The 19,844-nt window shown below is 42.6% G+C and overlaps 1 protein-coding gene across 2 annotated transcripts; it reads left to right on the top strand.

Moving 5' to 3' along the window:
* The first annotated feature begins 2,535 nt into the window (after window positions 1-2,535).
* Window positions 2,536-18,736, top strand: ankle2 (ankyrin repeat and LEM domain containing 2). 2 transcript variants are annotated; one of them, XM_071204429.1, is made up of 13 exons: window positions 2,536-2,621; window positions 4,884-5,372; window positions 7,167-7,361; window positions 7,714-7,898; window positions 8,357-8,545; window positions 9,585-9,707; window positions 9,998-10,061; window positions 12,173-12,352; window positions 12,689-12,791; window positions 14,710-14,900; window positions 15,544-16,390; window positions 16,979-17,110; window positions 17,865-18,736. In XM_071204429.1, the coding sequence occupies exons 2-13, from the start codon at window positions 4,895-4,897 to the stop codon at window positions 18,046-18,048; spliced, it is 2,871 nt and encodes a 956-aa protein (XP_071060530.1). In that variant the 5' UTR covers window positions 2,536-2,621; window positions 4,884-4,894; the 3' UTR covers window positions 18,049-18,736. The 2 variants fall into 2 exon arrangements, with proteins under 2 accessions (XP_071060530.1, XP_071060529.1); XM_071204428.1 differs by lacking the exon at window positions 2,536-2,621 and adding an exon at window positions 3,589-3,699.
* Window positions 18,737-19,844: the final 1,108 nt, after the last annotated feature.

The following is a 19,844-nucleotide window of genomic DNA, read 5'->3' as shown; positions in this document are numbered from 1 at the left end:
TGTCAAATGCTGCGGCTGCAAGGCATTGTGGGGCAGCATTTTCTCCTCTCCTTTCGGTTAGGGAGGTCCAGTGGTTCCTAAGCTAAAGGAGGTTATAAAGGAAGTTTGAAACCTCCTTTCCTTTCATTCTCATCATTCTAGAGAATTCGAACGGCACTTATCATGGCTGCCACTGAGGGACTTCCGGGTCATTTCACTCCGTTAGGAAGGTTCCTAAGCTAAATGGACTATTCGACTGCAGCCAGGGTCTCAAGTCAGCACCGCTGCAGACTCGCTGTTTGAGGGCTTGATAGCCCACTCCCCCTCCACACCGCTCCACACTCGTTGCTTTGGAACAGCCCCCTCAATATGGCGGACCCTCCGCGTGAACGCGCAACCGGAGGGGTAGGGTGTAGGGGGCGGTTTGGGAATGGGCCTAAACAACAGGAAAAAATCTGCTCCTTCCTTCAGACTTCCTTACAGAGCCCCTCCTCCAACACACACGAACGCGCACATGCCCAATGAGGGCACGAGATAAGTTTGTGCACGAGATGGAAGGCTGACAGGCAGGTAGGCCATCCAGTTACTTTAGCCGGGCCGGCTCAGATGATTGGTCGTGCTTTTTACAGTACTACGGCTTCCACAGATGACGTTTTTTTATGTAATTATCGTCAAAGCATTTCATTTATTCATTGCTATCGGGATATTAAGAGCATTCCATGGAATAATAAGTGTTTCTGAAGTGAATTACCTACCCACCTTTAATCGTTTATTTGAATTGGGACAATGCACATTGATGAACACTGAAGACAAATAATGCTTCAAATGTAAATATGCCGGATTTGAGCTTTGAGCTCATTTCCATTCGTAGTCCCTCACATACAACATATAAGAACATGACATTTATAAATATAAATACATGATATATCAGAAAGAGAAAGAGAGCAAGAGCAGCATACATAAGCATTAACCACATGGCAGTACAATATAGCAGCTACGATATATAAAGTGCAAGAGAAGATACAAGAGCTACCTAAAGTGCAAGAGGAGATGCCCCTGTATTAAAGTGCATTTAGCAGTGATCGCATGTCTGTTTGTTTCTCAACCATTGTTTGAGTTGACCTTTAAAGCTATTGAGAGTGGGACAGGCTGGGAGGCTATTCCACAATGAGCTGCCTTTAATGGAAAGGACCCCTTGCTCGATTTTGCTGATTGACATCTCTTTCTAACCGTCAGAGCCAATGGAATCGAAGGGAACTCCCACATACTCCTTATTTGGTAATGTGTGTGTCAGAGACTGACGCATAGCCAAAACCGGAAGCTGCGATAACTCAGGTGGCTAGCATTAGCAGCTAACTTTTACTCTCCGATTTTTACATAAAAATGGAATTATGGATTATAAATAATTGTTTCAGTTCCACAGAAACATTATCAACCTATGGATTAACCGATTCAGCCGCGTTTTTTCTCGTTTTAATGCCATTGAACCAGTCTTTTGATCAGATTGATAGCTACGGTGAGACGATCTCCCTTAAAAGTTCCGTAAAGGTACGTGTTGTGATGTCTGAGTTTGCTTCCCCTGTCTCGAGTTCGGATCACTTAGTGATGATACTATACCTCAATAATATGTGGAGCCTCAGCTTTAATCGGATATCTTGTATGTGCAGCTACGATAAGTAATAAGGGTATCTTTTATCTTGAGTTCTGTGCCAAAGCGCGTTCGCATTTTTTGCTCAGGTGTCATTTAGATGCTTCTTATGAGACTTGTGTTTTGTTTTGGTAAAAATGGTTTGTATCGTCAGTTAGCTGAGATTCTTCCCGTTAATCTGGTATAACACATTAATAGGTTCTTAAATATTAAGATGCCCTGAGAGACACAGTGTTGTGAGAAAAAAAAAAAGCCCCCGCCGAGGGGGGGCTTTGGGGCTTAACAGGTTAAATAAGATTTTTGTTTCACTTGGAGTAAATCCACATAAACATATTAATGCATCAATGATTATAATCTAACCATATCATATATATTATTCTGAAATGGGCCAATCTGCCGAATGACTACTTTTACTTTTGCTACTTTAACTATATTTTGATGATAATACTTTTACTTGAGGAACATTTTGAATGCAGGACTTTTACTGTAACAGAGTATTCCTACACTCTGGTACTTCTACTTTTACTCAAGTACAAGATCTGACTACTTTTACTTTTACTCAAGTACAAGATCTGAGTACTTCTACTTTTACTCAAGTACAAGATCTGAGTACTTCTACTTTTACTCAAGTACAAGACCTGAGTACTTCTCCCACCTCTGTTCTGTAGTATTGCTAGTACTTTAGTAATTAGTTAAATTAATTTTAGTAATCTGAATACTTGTTCCACTACTGATGATTCATCCTCTTCTTCAGCATTACTTTCACACTTGCAACATAATATGCATTATTGTATTCTACTCTGTTTCTTCTTGCACTATTTACATTTTCTTGAGACTTTGCCCTATCTACACTGTAGATAATGTGCTTGACAACAAAGCCCTTGATCAGGCACTCTGTTAGCCACAACGGGGTCCTAACTGTCTGCATTTTGAAACCGTTAGCGGTGAGAGAACAGAAGACACCTAGCAACAGTTACCGGGAGGAGAGGTGGAGGTGGGCATGTCACTGTTAAAAATTACAATATGTTCAACTAACAGTACACTACAGTTAACTGTGAAACATGTTTAAGCGTATGTGCTCGTGAGGGACACTAAAAACTGTTCTTACTGTAGGTATTTCATGTATGCTAATGCTAACCGGTGGCTTGACTGATTAGCTTCTGTCCTTGCTAAGTGGCTAGTTAGCCTGCTTGTCAAACTCAGCTTCCTTAACCGGATTGTGAATCCAACACACGTCATGCTTAATGTCTTTGCTTGCAACCTTAAACGAGCAAGGGTCTTCCGGGTAGCGATGTTATTTTTCTATTAATATCGTATGTCTTGCCTCATACAAGTTGGCCTGCAAACGTGGGGATTGTGCCAACATGATTATACTCTAATATGGTGTTTATCCCGGCACTTCATTTTCACTATTTCGGTTTTTGCATTTATTATAAACAATGTGAATTCGTTGTTAACCAGAAATACCTGCACATGAGTTTGCTAGGTTATCGTTTCTTTGGATTTGTCACGTCTGCTATGGGAGAGCATAATGCAACGTTCAAGTGTACAAGACACGTCCGCCAGAAGCAACTTAAAGTAGCTTTCTGTTTTGTTTGTAATCGTCCACCAGCGATATTAATGATTAAAGACATAAAAAAGCATACAATTAAATGGGTTTATAGTAGAGTTAAAGGGATTTAGATCGTGTATATCTCAGCTAAGTTAAGTGTGAATAATATTATTTCTCGTGGCACGGCAAAACAACTTTTTTTAACACAAATTCCGTATATGTTACAAAAAAGCCACTGTTTGGAGTGAGTAAAGTGGTGACATGATCCGTCAGTGCAATGCCACATGCCGGTTGCAAATGATCTCCGCTCGCCTGTCACCCTCAGGTCATTCAGAGCTTAATTTTCCCACGGCACTGGAATGCACCGTGCTCCCTCCCTTGTAACTGAGCATGCGCAGGACATGTTGTAAACAATGAGAGCAGACCGTCTCCAGCTTTGTGTCTGTCCAACAGTTTATCTTTGCAAAAACTAACAGCGGTTTCTAACAGCTCTGCGTGTATTACATAAAAATGTTCTTTGGTAAGTATAGGGACACTTTTGTTATTAGATGTCATCACCTAAACTTAGATTTGTATCGCCATCTTCACGTATCAAATGTGTTGCGTTACATCCACCTCGAAGAATGACACACTTGGGCGTGACAGCGTGCGAAAGAACCGATTGATTTTGTTATTGTTTATCCATTTTTTATATATTTGTGATCGTTATAATTCCAGGTCAAAGTGTGTGTGTGTTTAATCTTCCATTGTCGATCTTCATCTGAGCAGTTTCCCTCCTGCTAGCTTTCCCAGTCTCACTCCCGACTGCTAAAGCTGACTTGTTGATTAGCATCCTAGCTAACGGATGCTACTCGAATAACATTGTGGATTGTTTTGATACAAAATAACTAGCAATGCGAGTGCTTAAAACTTCAGTATTACCTGCTTTATTGCATTTCAGGTACTAATATTTGTAGTTGTTGAGCATACACACAAGCTATCTTATATATGTGTGCACCCTACCTGGAAATACTTTGCACTGAAGGGGTTTTGTTGTTGGTAAAATAAGTTTAAATTTAACAAAGAGTGGCACCTTTTTGTATTTTAAAAAGCTTGAATGGCATTTAATAATTATGTAATGCACACAGAGCTGTCGCGGGCTATAGGATTGCTCATTATATTGAATATAGTGGAAGGTAAAAATCTATTTAGCTCACTTTGTCATTTAATTGAGTCTTACCAATGTGTTGATATGTGCTCATTTTAATTGTATGATTTATGAATAAGCTATAGTGTACTCCAATCCAAATACAATTATGCTTTTCTGTTTAAAGACAGATATATTAATATGTTCCTTTCTAGGTTATTTATTATTACAGACTACCCGGATCTGTTCCAGTGTTGTAGAAATCATGTTTGACTTTGTTACTCCTGAAGTATAACTTCAAACAACAGTATTATGATTAATCATATTTGGTATTAAAAATAACATTCTGAATCCCTAAAAAAAAAAAAGAAGATCAATGCTATTCCCCTACATGCTTGTTTTTTTGTTTATCATCATCCGCTGGTCACGATTGCTTGAATGTATTTCATTTATTTTGCATCTTAAATATTTGTTATGCATGCTTCTTAGGTAACATTAAGCTGGCTTTGGCTCTTTTCTGCTGTAACAATGTACATGTCGCCTCTGTGGGACTAATACAGGTATTCTGATTGTTGCAGGGAGCTGAAGCATGGAGGCGGTTCTGAGCAGGCTGAGGGGGCTGAGTGCGGATGAACTTCGAGGAGAGTTTGCCCGAGCGGGCGTCAAGTGCGGTCCGATCACAGCCACCACCCGAGCCACCTTTGAGAGGAAGTTAGCCCGAGTGCTAGCCGGTCCAGAGACCAGCGCCACGGACACGGACAGCAGCTCTTCGGCCGCCATCGGAGCCTCTGATGCGGATCATGCCAAACCTGCAGAAGCTGTATTAACCTCCGCTTCAACAAAATGCAAACCCACTGAGGCGGCCAGTGAAGAGTTGGACTTTGGCTACGGAGTAGGTCTCAACCCTCCTGAGGAAGACGAGATCTTCTCAAAGACGACCTCAAACTGTTCTGCACAAGGCAGTCACTCTCAGTCCCAAACGGAAACCCCTTCAAAGTCGGCACAAGTGTCCCCAACCTGTTATTATGGAGTATGTCCAATGTGGGAGGATGTGTTGTCGAGAAATGGTAAGACAGACACAGCTTTTTACTTCATGTGGTGTGATGCAGATTTCAGTTTTATAGATTAAGAGCTGGCAAAAGTTATAGATGATTTGCATTGTAATCTTTATATTAGCAGTTTAGATTAGTGTGGGGGAAAAAACACCATGATGTACTTCATGTGTATTTGGAAAGCCAGCACCATTTCACACAATCATAAATGTATCAGTGAGAGACGTCACTATACAATGTATTGATAATCAGCCTTAAATAGATCTTAACTAACTATCTGATATCAAATGACAGTGATTCTGTTTTCTGATCAAGCTTTTCCCCGGAGCTAAAGTCCAGCTTAAAAGATTGTTGCTTATTTGTTTATTCGCAGTTTGTCCATATTTTTTATTTGTTTAGGACTTGCTGCTGTTTTAGTAGGTCACCCAAATTTGCATTCATTTGTTTGTTAAGTCTTTGAAAACATTTCTTGTTATTTCTTTTTTGGTAAGCAGCAAGAAAGTAGGATTGCCTGAACTTTCTAGATTAGAGTATTATAAATTATTCCTAATCTACAACAAAAATCAAAGCTGGGTATGTTAACCTGTCAGGGTGGCTTTTATTCTAACTGCTTTTATTGTGGTGGCACTGGATTCTCATCAGAATATGACTTTACTGGCTAACAAGGGAAAAAAACTTCAACCACCAGTTAGGAAATCACACAGTAATACATTTAACAAGAAGTTAAGCCCTCAGCCTGTTTTCCAGGTCTCAGGCTCGAAAATGACATTCCCAGAACAAATGACCATATCTTCCCTTCTAAAAGGGGAAACTTAATCATCTTTTTCCTCAAAGCAAGGTTACACCTTCGAGTTGGATGTAGAAGTGTCAGAATCAATATAGTTTTTTTTAATTTTAAAGTAAATTCAGATTGAACATAGTAAAAAAACTTTAAATTATAGTGTCCGTCCAAAAAAAAACATTACTTATAGTGAAAACCACCCTTGAATGATGGGATAGTATACTAAAAGCTTTAGGAATCCAAACTATAACATATATTAAGTACCCTGTATCAAGATTGATGCAAAACAAGTGAAATTTGACTTTTTTAGAGAGATTTAGAAAAAGAAACCCACTTCTGGGGTCATTTGGGTGCATTTTCCATATCTCTGGCCCCCCCCCCAATCGATTTTGATGATTGACATCTCTTTCTAACCGTTGAAGGAAATGGAATCGTGGGGAAGTTCCACACACACGTTACCAAATAAGGAGTGAGAGTGACGCATAGCCAGAATACCCAAAACAGGAAGCTGTCATACACTGGTGGTTATCATAGCAGCTAATATGAAAACTCAGTTTTTGACATAAAAATTGAATGATGGATTATCAGTAATCATTTCAAAGTGACACAGACACATTGGATTAACCTTCAGCCGCGCTTTTTATCGTTGTAATGCCATTGAACACAACTTTTGATCAGAAACGTCAAAGGGAAGACATATCTTGTTTGTGCAGATCCGATAAGTAATACAGTATTTACACCTAGAGTTCTGTGCTAAGTGCGTTAGCATTTTTCCGCTCAGGGCTAATTTAGACACTTCTTGTGAGACATGTGTTTTGTTTCAGTAAAAATGGTTCGTATCGTCAGATAGCTGAGTTTCTTCCCGTTAAGTGAGTATGACGCATTCATAGTTTATTCAATGTTAAGAAGCCCTGAGACACAGTTTCGTGAACAAAAAGCCCGTAGCCCCTGCCAGCGGGGGCTTTGGGGCTTAATAGGTTATTAAGGTCACATTGAAACATTTAAAATGCTTATTTGTTTCTCTGTAGAGAGAGCACATGTATACACGGATAAGAAGGATGCCCTTCAAGCTGTTAAGATGATGAAGGGCGCCCGCTTCAACCGCTTCGCCAACCGTGAGGATGCTGAGAAGTTTGCCAAGGGGATCTGTGACTATTTCGCCTCGCCCAACAAATCCACGCCCTGTGTGTCTCCGGCCAAACCAGGTCTGCTCCTCGGTAAAGGTAAACCCCCCTGTGTGAAGAGAAATGCTATAACAATACTGTTGTATATTGGTACATTTAGGTTTTTTATCGGTGGAAGAGAGAAGAGGGGTTAACACTGAAGAGAACTGTTTCCTGTCCTCTGTATTATAAAAGGAATCATTATAAGGCTATAATATTGCACGTGTTGCTTTCAGGGATTATTTGTTCTTTATCCTTTATACATTATTTAAATGGAAGTGCCCTCTTTCACTTAGTTATAGATTTTTTAAGAAAATGCAGATTTAGTGCTTTGTCAATTATGTCTGAAGCAAACAGAAATACAAACCTTGAACAATGTCTTGAGTTAAACGTCGTCTCCCTCTCCACCCAGACCACCTGGAGGTTGACAGCATCAACCGGGAGCGGGCCAACAGCTTCAAGAGCCCGCGCACGCAGGACCTGACGGCCAAACTGAGGAAAGCCGTGGAGAAAGGAGACGAGGCGGCCTTCAGCGAGCTGGTCTGGGACAACCCGCGCTATCTCATCGGCTCAGGGGATAATCCCACCATAGTGCAGGTAGACACATCATCTCTTTTTTAACTAAATAGAACCTGGACTTAATAAGGAAGCAGAATTAGTTTAGGCTTGTCGATGTATGTCTTAAACTCTGTGATTCATTAGCTTTACCGGTCATTTGTTGAGACATAAAACACTTTTCCACGTCAGTGCCAACTTGTAAGCTAATGCTCTTATGAAGTAAAAACATAAAATACATTTTAAGCAAAGATTAGATTTGCTAAATATCGAGTCGAAGATAAAACCTGGTGATTGTGTGTAACAAATAACTTGAATTATGTCATCGAAATTGGTACTTTAAACCTGCAAATGTGATGCGAGTTCATTTTAAGGATCATGTATTGTCATTTAAAAAAAAGAATAAATGTTCGGTGATAAATCCCTGACATCAGCAAGTTAAGGTCAGACACAATGAAGCATCCTTCCTGATCCATAACTGTGTTCCTCTGTGTGTAAAGGAGGGCTGCCGGTACAACGTGATGCACTCGGCAGCGAAGGAGAACCAGGCGGGAATCGCTCAGCTGCTGCTGGACACTTTGGAAAACCCCACATTTATGCGCCTCATGTATCCAGACGACCAGGAGGCCATGCTGCAAAAACGCATCCGCTACATCGTAGATCTTTACCTCAACACTCCAGATAAGGCTGTACGTTCTGAACCTGATGACACCCTGTTTGATCTAATGAAAGAAAAACACCACTTTGTTGAAGGCAAAAAGCCAACAAAAGGCTATAAGCAATCAAAAGGCCATATGCAGGGTTCTTACTGTCATTGCAAACCTGGAAAAGTCATGGAAATTCAAAATGCTAATTCCAGGCCCTGGAAAAATTATGGAAAACAATATTTTTCCCAAAGTTTTGGAAAAGTCATGGAAAATGTAACTAAAGTTGCATCAAATATAATTTATATTTGATCTAATCTCCGAAATAGTAATACTATAATGATAATAAATACTGTATCGTTTAGTAATGAAACGTAAAATGGCATTTAACTGACGAGGTATTTTGCTGGTGAGAGATGTTAGTGGCTTTAGCGTGTAGAAGCTAGTCAGCCTATTGGATTTGTTTTAGAGGCACGACATGTTTCAGATGCAGACCTTATTTTCCTGTTCCATGTTAAAATAAACCATTTCCAGTGGTACGCTGAGAGAGTAATGTTTTTGGTCATGGACAATTAGGTAAAGGTCCTGGAGAAGTCATTGGTGAAAAAGTGTATGAACCCTGTATATGTCATATGAATTTACACGCTTGATCACGTTTAACATCCCAGAAAACATCTGTACTCTCACCTAGTTACCGGTTAGCAACTGGCTATTTTGTACCCCACGTACAATCTTTCACAAAAAACACATTTACTTTGTGATGAGCGAACGTGAACATATTCTTCTGAGGAACACAGCACATAGAGCTTTGTTGTTGTAAAACCTGAACATTTACCTTCATGAGTTTAGGATTTGTTGAAGGACTGTTGTACTCTGCCCAGTGGTTTAAGCAAGATGTACCTACAAAAGAAACCCAACTAAGTATAATTTATTACATCTCCACTTCTTTGATTTAGTACCTCCAACACATTTGAACTACATAACATATAAACGTTCTTGAGGAAAGCATCACGTTAGTACTGTCTGTTTATATTCCATAATAGAGTAGTTGTGTGTTATTAACATGTTTCTCTTTATGCCGCAGGGCTTTGAAACCCCTCTCCACTTTGCCTGTAAGTTCGGATGCCCAGACGTGGTCAACGTCCTGTGTTCGCATCCCGACTGCGATAAGAGCTGCAAGAACAAGGACGGCCAGAAGCCTTGTGATGTGAGGACACTTGTTTGTAACCCTTATTGAACGTTGGGGTTATTTATTACACAGGCAGTTTTGCAGGAGTCTGCACTTCTAGCAGCTTCTCAGCTTCGCACAGTCGCTGCTGAGGGAGGTACCGTTATGCTCACTCTGATTCTGAAGCCCTGACCTTTTTAAATCTTTTGGCAACAATCACTCGCCGCACATTGAAGGCTAAAATTAGACGCATTCTCTCCCCAGCAACAGTTTCATGCACTCAGCTATTCTTATATGCCCATTTCTCATTTGTTTTTTCCTTTCCACAGCTTATTTGTAGCAGGAAAAATAAAACCCAGGAAGTGAAGCAGAAGATAAGTGACTATTTGGAGGGTAAGGACACGCACACTTGGTATTCTCCTCTGCTTCCTGAAGGACACGGGTTATTAAGTGTACTTTCACTCAGAAAGAAGCCTGATTTAAGCTGCAGACGGATTCTAATTCAATACACTCACATATTTGGCTGTGTGTGAGGAAAGCAGACGTCTCGTGTTCAGCTCTGGTTCTGTAAATGGTGAACAGATAAAGTACCACACTACAGTAATCCAGCCAAACAGCAACAGGGGGCGTCGTGCACAGGATGTATAAAGAGAGGGGAGGGGGAGGGACCAAACATCTATTATTAGTATTTGTTTGGGTGGTTGGTTCAAATATAAACATCTCACTGTTCTATTGATTAAACATAACATCAACGCTCTATCTAAGGTTTCGAATAATGTTGATGTTGATGTAGAAGAGACATGAAGAAGAGGGGACACATGTTGATGTAGAAGAGACATGGAGAAGAGGGGACACATGTTGATGTAGAAGAGACATGAAGAAGAGGGGACACATGTTGATGAAGAGGAGACATGAAGAAGAGGGGACACATGTTGATGTAGAAGAGACATGGAGAAGAGGGGACACATGTTGATGTAGAAGAGACATGAAGAAGAGGGGACACATGTTGATGTAGAAGAGACATGAAGAAGAGGGGACACATGTTGATGTAGAGGAGACATGAAGAAGAGGGGACACATGTTGATGTAGAGGAGACATGAAGAAGAGGGGACACATGTTGATGTAGAAGAGACATGAAGAAGAGGGGACACATGTTGATGTAGAAGAGACATGAAGAAGAGGTGACACATGTTGATGTAGAAGAGACATGAAGAAGAGGGGACACATGCTGATGTAGACGAGACATGAAGAAGAGGGGACACATGCTGATGTAGACGAGACATGAAGAAGAGGGGACACATGCTGATGTAGACGAGACATGAAGAAGAGGGGACACGTGTTGATGTAGAAGAGACATGAGGAAGAGGGGACACGTGTTGATGTAGAAGAGACATGAAGAAGAGGGGACACATGTTGATGTAGAGACATGAAGAAGAGGGGACACATGTTGATGTAGAAGAGACATGAAGAAGAGGGGACACATGTTGATGTAGAAGAGACATGAAGAAGAGGGGACACATGTTGATATAGAAGAGACATGAAGAAGAGGGGACACATGTTGATATAGAAGAGACATGAAGAAGAGGGGACACATGTTGATGTAGAAGAGACATGAAGAAGAGGTGACACATGTTGATGTAGAAGAGACATGAAGAAGAGGGGACACATGCTGATGTAGACGAGACATGAAGAAGAGGGGACACGTGTTGATGTAGAGGAGACATGAAGAAGAGGGGACACGTGTTGATGTAGAAGAGACATGAGGAAGAGGGGACACATGTTGATGTAGAGACATGAAGAAGAGGGGACACATGCTGATGTAGACGAGACATGAAGAAGAGGGGACACATGTTGATGTAGAAGAGACATGAGGAAGAGGGGACACGTGTTGATGTAGAAGAGACATGAGGAAGAGGGGACACGTGTTGATGTAGAAGAGACATGAAGAAGAGGGGACACATGTTGATGTAGAGACATGAAGAAGAGGGGACACATGCTGATGTAGACGAGACATGAAGAAGAGGGGACACATGTTGATGTAGAAGAGACATGAGGAAGAGGGGACACGTGTTGATGTAGAAGAGACATGAGGAAGAGGGGACACGTGTTGATGTAGACGAGACATGAAGAAGAGGGGACACATGTTGATGTAGAGGAGACATGAAGAAGAGGGGACACGTGTTGATGTAGAAGAGACATGAGGAAGAGGGGACACGTGTTGATGTAGAAGAGACATGAAGAAGAGGGGACACATGTTGATGTAGAGACATGAAGAAGAGGGGACACATGCTGATGTAGACGAGACATGAAGAAGAGGGGACACATGTTGATGTAGAAGAGACATGAGGAAGAGGGGACACGTGTTGATGTAGAAGAGACATGAAGAAGAGGGGACACATGTTGATGTAGAGACATGAAGAAGAGGGGACACATGTTGATGTAGAAGAGACATGAAGAAGTGCATTCTGCATAATAGGTGACCTTGAATGTCTGTTGCATCACAGACCGCTGCTTCGTCCCGTTGCTGAGGGCGGTGGATAACACCTCTCAGCCCATCATCGGGGGTCTCTGGTCCCCCGAGTCCTCGGAGAGTTTCTCTATGATCCATCCGCACCCCAGAAGCCCGATGGACCCCGTCATGACGGTCACAGCCTACGCCGGCCCGCTGAGTCCCTCTAAAGCAAGTTCACCTCCTGATTACCTTTACTATAATACATCTATTGTGATTTTAAGGGTGTCCATTATCATCTGCACGGGACGACAGCTGGAGGTGCGCCATGTTGGCTAAAGCTGCCCCTAGTTATTGTTGTGACAGTGGATCAATGGGGACTGTCCCTTTCTGTTCAACAACTCCCCTCTGGCTGGCAGAGAACTGTTTAAATTCTTGTATTGTTTATTTCTACTAACTTGTTTAGTTTGTATGCTGCTGCAACGCAACAATGTCCCAACTGGGGATGAATAAAGTACCTTATCTTAATCTTATTTATTGAGCAGCCGATGTTCTTCCCTCCTGCAGGCAGATGATTTCCGTCGCTCCTGGAAGACGCCGCCCAGAGACCGGGGCAACCTTTTCCACAACATCCTGAAGTCTGATCCCGACCGCGGGGCAGAGAGAGTGGGCAGGTACGTCCAACACCTTACTCTGCTTAAGATGTCTTTATGTGTTTTCTTAAATCAGAGATGGAGTACCTCATCAACGCTCCGCACTGCTTGACGCGACTCGAACTTGGACTCGTGAATTCTCGCGTACGCTGACTTGGACTCGGACTTGACTTGGACTCTTCTTAGGTGACTCGGACTGGTGACTCAAGAGTGACTTGGACTCGTGACTTGGTGACTTGACTACAACACGGTCTTAAATATACTGTGAGACACTGGAGTAGATAAAAATAATTTGGATGACAGAAACTTATATTATTGTCAATATGAGTCATAGTGATTTGTTTGTGAAGCAGTGACGCTCATAATTACACTGAGGTAGCAAAGCATCTTTCCTGAACCCTCCAAAATCCTTTCACTCTCAAAACTAGATATAAAAAGATACACACAATTATCAATAGCAAACGTTTCTAATGGAGCTTTGTGACAAGGTTCTGGGTCCTGAGGAGGAACACGGACCATGGCTTGAAAGCCTCACATTAGTCCTGAAACTGACTCAAAAGCACCTGCAGTTAGTGTGAGGATGTCTTTGTGTAGGATAAGCAAACATTGGATATCAGGTTATTATCAAACTTCTATTGGGAATCTGATTAGCGATCCACTGGCACTGTGACTGCAGAGTATTATCATAATGAATACAGGGAAATCGCTGTATTGTACGTGTCATCTAAATCAGTGGTTCTCAAATGGGGGTACGCGGACCCCTAGGGGTACGTTGGAGTACTGCAGGGGGTCATTTTCAGTAATTCTGGATAATAAAATGGGAACAATAAACGGGGTGCTCTCTTTTCCTCTCCCTCTCCTGACAGCTCGTCAGGCTCGTGCAGCTCGCTGAACCTGTAATAAGTGACCCGACAGTAAAGAATACATATATAACTAGTTTAGCTAGTTCCAGAGTAGATGAAATAGCTAAGTGTGTTAGGTCTAACTCTTAGTGTATTTTGCTCGGCTCAACGATCCGTCACAGCGGGGGAGCTGTGATCATGCAGAGCTGCGTGTTCTCCATCAGCAGCAGCTGATCTGATCCCTCTCTCTCGCGTCCGGTTAGACTTCACTCGCGTCTATGTCCAAATCTATCAGATCTAGCTAGTTCTAGTTAATGATATGACTGCCTGCTTTTCAAAGGACCTAAACAATAACGGAGCGTCCACACTACAGCTTCAAAAAAAGCTTGGAGCTGGGCGTGTCTGGAGCTTGGGGATTTTATTCAAGCAACGCGACCAACAACCAATCACATGAATCTCCCGCCCCCGACATACAAAGCAAAAACCCCGGGGATTTTATGGGAGCAATATATATATATATATAAACTCCCCAAACAGGCGAAAACCTACCAGTTTCCCCCACTGTCTCTGCCACCTCCCTCCATGCCTGGCTCCTCCGGTTTGTATCCCGGTAGGTGAAGAGGTTAGAAGCGGTTTGATTGGCTACGGCTTGAGCTGTCAGATTTTCCGAAACGGGATTTGATTGGCTGGCGCTGGCTACTCCGGCGGAGACGGACCGCTCTGCTACCCACAATTCAGTTCGGCGAAAAAGCGAGGCAACGTGACGTCACCCCATTCAAAGTGAATGGGCAGATTGGAGTTGTCGACGCTGTAGTGTGGACGGGCCGTAAGCGTTTGCTTGGCAACGGCTTGTTGCTGCAAAGTATAGCATTATGCATATGTTAATGCTGTTTAACAAGTTTGTTGTTTTAATAAATCAGACACTGATGGTGCAGCGCTGTACTGCACCTCTTTAAATAGGCATTTTTTCCCTAACCATTGTTTTTGTGCTGATCAGGGGGTACTTGGCTGCATTTCTTTTTCAAAGGGGGTACATTATTGAAAAAAGTTTGAGAACCATTGATCTAAATGATAATAATACTTTTTTTTATCTACAGAGATCTGGCTCATGAGATGGGCCACCCGTGGGCTGAGTACTGGGACTTTCTGGACAGTTTTGTGGACCTGTCATCTGCTGAGGGGCTGCTGAAGCTGAACGAGTACCTCAGCAAGAGGGACTTCAGCCCCCAGGGTCACGAGGAGGCCGGGGAGAACGAGACCAGCAACAAGTTCAAGACGCCGTCTCCAGGTATTTTACGTTTTTATTGTCATTCGTACATAGCTACAGTGTAGTTCTGTCGATGAAAATCTTAGGTCACCAGCTCCTCCAACAGTGCAACACAATACAACAGATAACATAGTGCAAGTAAATACGGATCAAATAGAGTAGAAATAGAGCAGTCAGAGTTGCAAACAGGTGAATGTTATAAAGCCTTGCGGTTGAGGGCGGAGCAGCTGCCGTAGCAGGCCGTGATGCAGCCAGTCAGGATCCTCTCTGTGGTGCACCTGTAGAAGCTGCAGAGTATCCTGGAGTCCATGTTGAACCTCCTCAGCCTGCGGAGGAAGAAGAGCCGCCGGCTTTTATAAACTGCATATCCAGAAAAAGTGTAAACGACCGGAAAAAGAAACGCACATTGTTTTGGTCATTCGTCATGGAGCTGCTAAAATAAACAAAACAGAAGATTAACTCAAAATAAAAGTGACGCCGAGGCACCAGTTAGCAAATCTTACGCAGGGAAAATGATCTAAGTCCAGGCAAGAGTATCCGTCTCATTTATTTCCATGATCCAATATCATCAACGGGACAGTGAACAGGATTTCCTAACAGTGTTACAGCTCAAGTAAATAAAGATCAATAAATAGCTCCAACACATCGTCCCTTTTTTTTGCAGGAAAGCTCAACAAGTTCTGCAACTCCATCTCCGTGGGCGCCTTCCTGGACGAGGGCGACGACATGAGCCTGGAGGAGATGAAGAACCGGCAGAACGCGGCGCTCACCAGCATCACGTCCTGCGCCGCGTCCGGCCTGAAGGGGGCGACGGGGGGCCGCGAATTCCACATCCTGCCCATCGCCATGCTGCACCACCGCGGGGCCGACCTCATCGAGACGGCAGCCGAGCAGGAGCTGCTGTGTTGCTGTGACGACAGACTCCTGTTGCCGGGGGTATCCTGCAAAAACGGGCTGTGCTCCTCCTCCTCCTCCTCTTCCTCGTCCTCCTCCTCTTCCTCCTCCAGAGACAGGACTCACAACGGGGACAAAGTGGCCCCTCGCACCTCCCCCTCCTCCATGCTGTCGCCCATCTCCAACCTCATGGTGGAGTTTGAGCGCATGTCTCTGCAGGAGGAGCACAGGAACTCCTCCATCTCCTCTATCTTCTCCTCCCCCCCCTCCTCAGCCTCGGACCTCAGCACCGGGCTGACCCGCCTCTCTCTGAGTCACATTGGGCAGGAGGGGGGGGATCCCGCAGAGGGAGGAGAGGAGGAGGAGGAGATGAGGAGCAGCGGCAGCTCGGAGGAGTTCTTTGAAGCCCAGGAGAGTGTGGAGGGGCTGGGCAGGACTAGGGGGGAGGCACTGGGGGGGGGGAGGAACCTCTGTGCCAGGTCCAAGTCGTGGGACCATGGGGGGAGAGACCTGAGCAGCTCGGGGTCCTCAGGGTCCTCCTACAAGTCCTTAGATAACTCCAACGAGTTCCTGCCCAGGACCCCGCCCAAGATCAGGAGAGGACTGTTCATCGAAGGGTGAGTAACACTAGTCAAGAAGGAATAGCGTTTAAAACTGTAGAAATAAAACACAGGAACAAGTATATTATGCATATTTTTATTTTTGTATTCCTTTGAATTCCATGTATTTACTTAGTTTACTATAATTCTTAAGATTGATGATGTTTTCCACAAATTGTTCATTTTCTTTAGGATTTATTTACTTGTTCTCTTTTAAAAATGTCTTCTAACAGCATCATTATGATCATTTATTGAATAAGATATATTTATATTTATTTTTTATTTTTGGCCCTAACTTTAAACTTTATGCAAATAAAAGAAGTTTGTTTTTTCAAATACATTTTTTGTCATATTTATTTATTGAGTTTGCTACAATAATGATTTTTAACGGCATCATTGTGATTTTTATTATTTTATTTATCAACACAATTGTTTTGGAAGAGGCGGGCTTTATTTGTATGTATTTTTCTGAAAAATATACATTTGTCAAAAAATAAGTTGGGGGTGTGTAGCCTCTAGAGTCAACACACGTACTTTGCACAAGACAAAGTTTGGGCCCAAAAATGACAAGTTTAAAAACAGTTTATTCATTCTGCGGTTTGGCAGGGATTCACCATCCAAGCTGGACAGGCAGGTTTTCTCAGCGATACAAGGCTTGGACGTCGACGTCCTGAAGTATCCCAGCATTCACAAGTGGAAGAGCACAATGACCTCATACTCGACTTCCGACATGCAGAGGTGAGTAGCTGCTCGCGTACTTATTATTACTCTATTAGTGTTCTGCTGGTTTTACTCCTCTGCTGTTGGAACATCATCTCATTGACTACATTTGCAGTCTTAAATATATGTTAAAGCATATGACCGTGAAAAACGTTACTTATTATAGATTTCAACTGTCTTTAATATAAAAAGTGATGTGGTGGATGAAACAAATGAAACAAAAGGGCAGATGATTCTTGGCTATTTCAGCAGAAGTGTAGCACCCTTTGTTTCAGAAAGTGCTTTTCAGCTCTTGCAGCCTGAACGTTTTGCTAGTACTGTCACACCTTCACACAATTACTGACACGTTTAGGAATGAGTAGCGGGGTGACATGCCAGGTGGTGGGGAAATCCCTCAACTTATTCTAATGAGCTACCAAAAGGTTACAGCGACCGTCTCTTGCACACACACACCTCACACAGATGAACAGGTGATTTATATTTTCTATCCATGTGACCCAACTAATCCGACCCATAATTGATCTCAAGATAATAAACTAATATTAGACAAATAGCTTAATATAAACAATCAGAAATTCTTTAAAATGTACAACGAAACATTTGTATTTTGTTCTATGGGACAAGAAACTGAAGAAATGTTTTGTTAACGTTAACAGCATAGTTAAATAGTTACAACCACTAACTATTGATGTGTTGAGGCGGCAGTGGCTCAGTCAACAAGTTCAGTCCTGTGAGGGATTAATAAAGTATGTATTCTTCGTCTTTCCTCCAGCTGGCCCAGCCCTGCGGTGGTGAAACCAGGCCTCAGGATGCCTCAGACCCCCGGCTCCCCGGCACGCTTCAGCCCCGCCCGGCACACCGCCTCTCCAGACTTCAGCCCCAGCCGCTACAGCCCTGCCAACGCCAGCTACATCCAGCACATCCGCCTCAAGCACTTAAACGAGCCATCGGTCTAACTGCCCCCCCCCCCCCTCTACGGCCATACCCTCCTCCCCCGCCCTCCCTTTACAAATCCAGCTGCAACAAGGTGGCTACACCCGAGCTCAGAAAACACAACAGAAATATGCACAAGCGTCTGGATTTGTATTTACGATGTATGGTACTACTCTAATGTCAAACAGGAATTCTCATCACGTTGGGTTGTGATGTCCACTGAAGACCTTAAAAAAGAAAAAAAAAGATCATTTATGTTATGGGTGTGGACAATGTTGATTTGACGGTAATGTTATTTGTGGCAAGTGTGAAGCACCTGTATCATAGCCAGAGTCAACTTCTTTTGTGAAAACAAGCCGCACTCCCCAAAGTTAGTTCATCACAAGAACCTCAGCGAGGAATCCTCAACAGGATGGGCCCACTGAGGATGTTCTGTAAACAAAAAAAAAAGAAAGTAAAAATGTTAATATTTTAAAAGTTATTTTTTGTATGTTGGTCAGTAGCACAAAATGTAAGTGTTTTTATTAATGGTGTTAAAACCGACTGCCATTTCCTATGTTTTCCTCAGTTCAGGAATTGCCTTAATTTTCTGACGCCTAGACACTCCCTCTCGAGGTCACACGTGAACAGATGGCTACGACAAACATGGGGAAAACCCGATTAGACTGAGATGTTTTTTATTTGTTTTCCTTAATAAATGCATACATTTTCCATCTTTTCTCGGTGGTTCCTGGACATGTCTTGATTTTTCCTTTCTGGAAATGGAATGTATTTTTCTGTGAAATAACTTCCATTCACATCTCCTGCAGTGTGTGTGTATGAATGACACCCATTGGTATCTTCAAACGTGTCTCACCTAGGCTTTACCTTTTAAAAAAATGTTTTTTAAATAAAATAAATAGGCCAGTTTGATGCTAACTTTAAGTGATTTTTAACCACTACGAGATAGAGAGACTCTCACAGCAACTGCTAAAGTACTTATTAGTTTGTTATAGACATCTTGTTAACAAAAAAATGTGCCTTACACTTAATGAGCTGCATATAGTCGGATGTTGATTCCCATTGGGATTGTGAGTAATTGCAACCCTTTTCACATGACAAAAAGTAATCCAATTCAATGTTTATTTAAAAACTAGCGCTTAATAGAGCTTAAACTCGGACAATATGTGTCAAAGTGGTTGACATTAGCTCACAGTGAACTCACGTCAACAACACAGGCTCTCAAACTTCTCCAAAACATGTTTAATGGTCAAATGTAAACAAAAACAGTTGTAATCCAGCCTCATGTTGTCCATTTGTTTCTATTCACCACTAGCGGGCAGTGTTTCCTTGTCGGAACTCTCCACTGAAACGTTGTCTAAAAGAAAAACGGTACTCCCATGATGCATCGCGCGACGGTCCGTTGCCAGGATACATACATCCATGGGATACAGCCTCCAGAAGCTAGACATTGCTAACGGGCTTTGACGCAGATTATTGGACAGTTTACAACTAATTTAAGTGTTTGGAGAGACCGTATAAAACACTATATAGAGTTAGTCTATTGTTATGTGTTCTTTTATCAGTAAACCGTTTTTGTTGACTCGGACGGATTTAGAGCCGCCCGTGGGTTCGGTTTTGTTTTTAGCTTTTGATGCTTAGTGGCTAAACGGTAAACTAAATAAACGTTTTTTCCGGGACAAAAACGCCTGGGAGATTAATGTGTGTAACGGCAGGGCTTTAGCGGCACATGGAGCGGGGGAGAGAAAGACAGCAGACTGCTGAAGAACCAGCCGTACGACGAGAGCCTGGAGGTGGTGGACTCCGAGAAAGTGTTTAC

This window comes from Pseudochaenichthys georgianus, chromosome 9, assembly GCF_902827115.2.
Source record: "Pseudochaenichthys georgianus chromosome 9, fPseGeo1.2, whole genome shotgun sequence".
Classification (NCBI taxonomy): Eukaryota; Metazoa; Chordata; class Actinopteri; order Perciformes; family Channichthyidae; genus Pseudochaenichthys; species Pseudochaenichthys georgianus.
The sequence above is the reverse complement of the archived record's forward strand: the minus strand, read 5'-3'. Positions and strand labels throughout refer to the sequence as shown.

Coding starts and splice junctions, on each gene's coding strand:
- ankle2 (XM_071204429.1), top strand. CDS start 4,895: ATGGAGGCGGTTCTGAGCAGGCTGAGGGGGCTGAGTGCGGATGAACTT. Junction 9,708..9,997: donor ACGGCCAGAAGCCTTGTGAT/GTGAGGACACTT, acceptor TCCTTTCCACAG/CTTATTTGTAGCAGGAAAAA. Junction 14,901..15,543: donor GTTCAAGACGCCGTCTCCAG/GTATTTTACGTT, acceptor TTTTTTTTGCAG/GAAAGCTCAACAAGTTCTGC.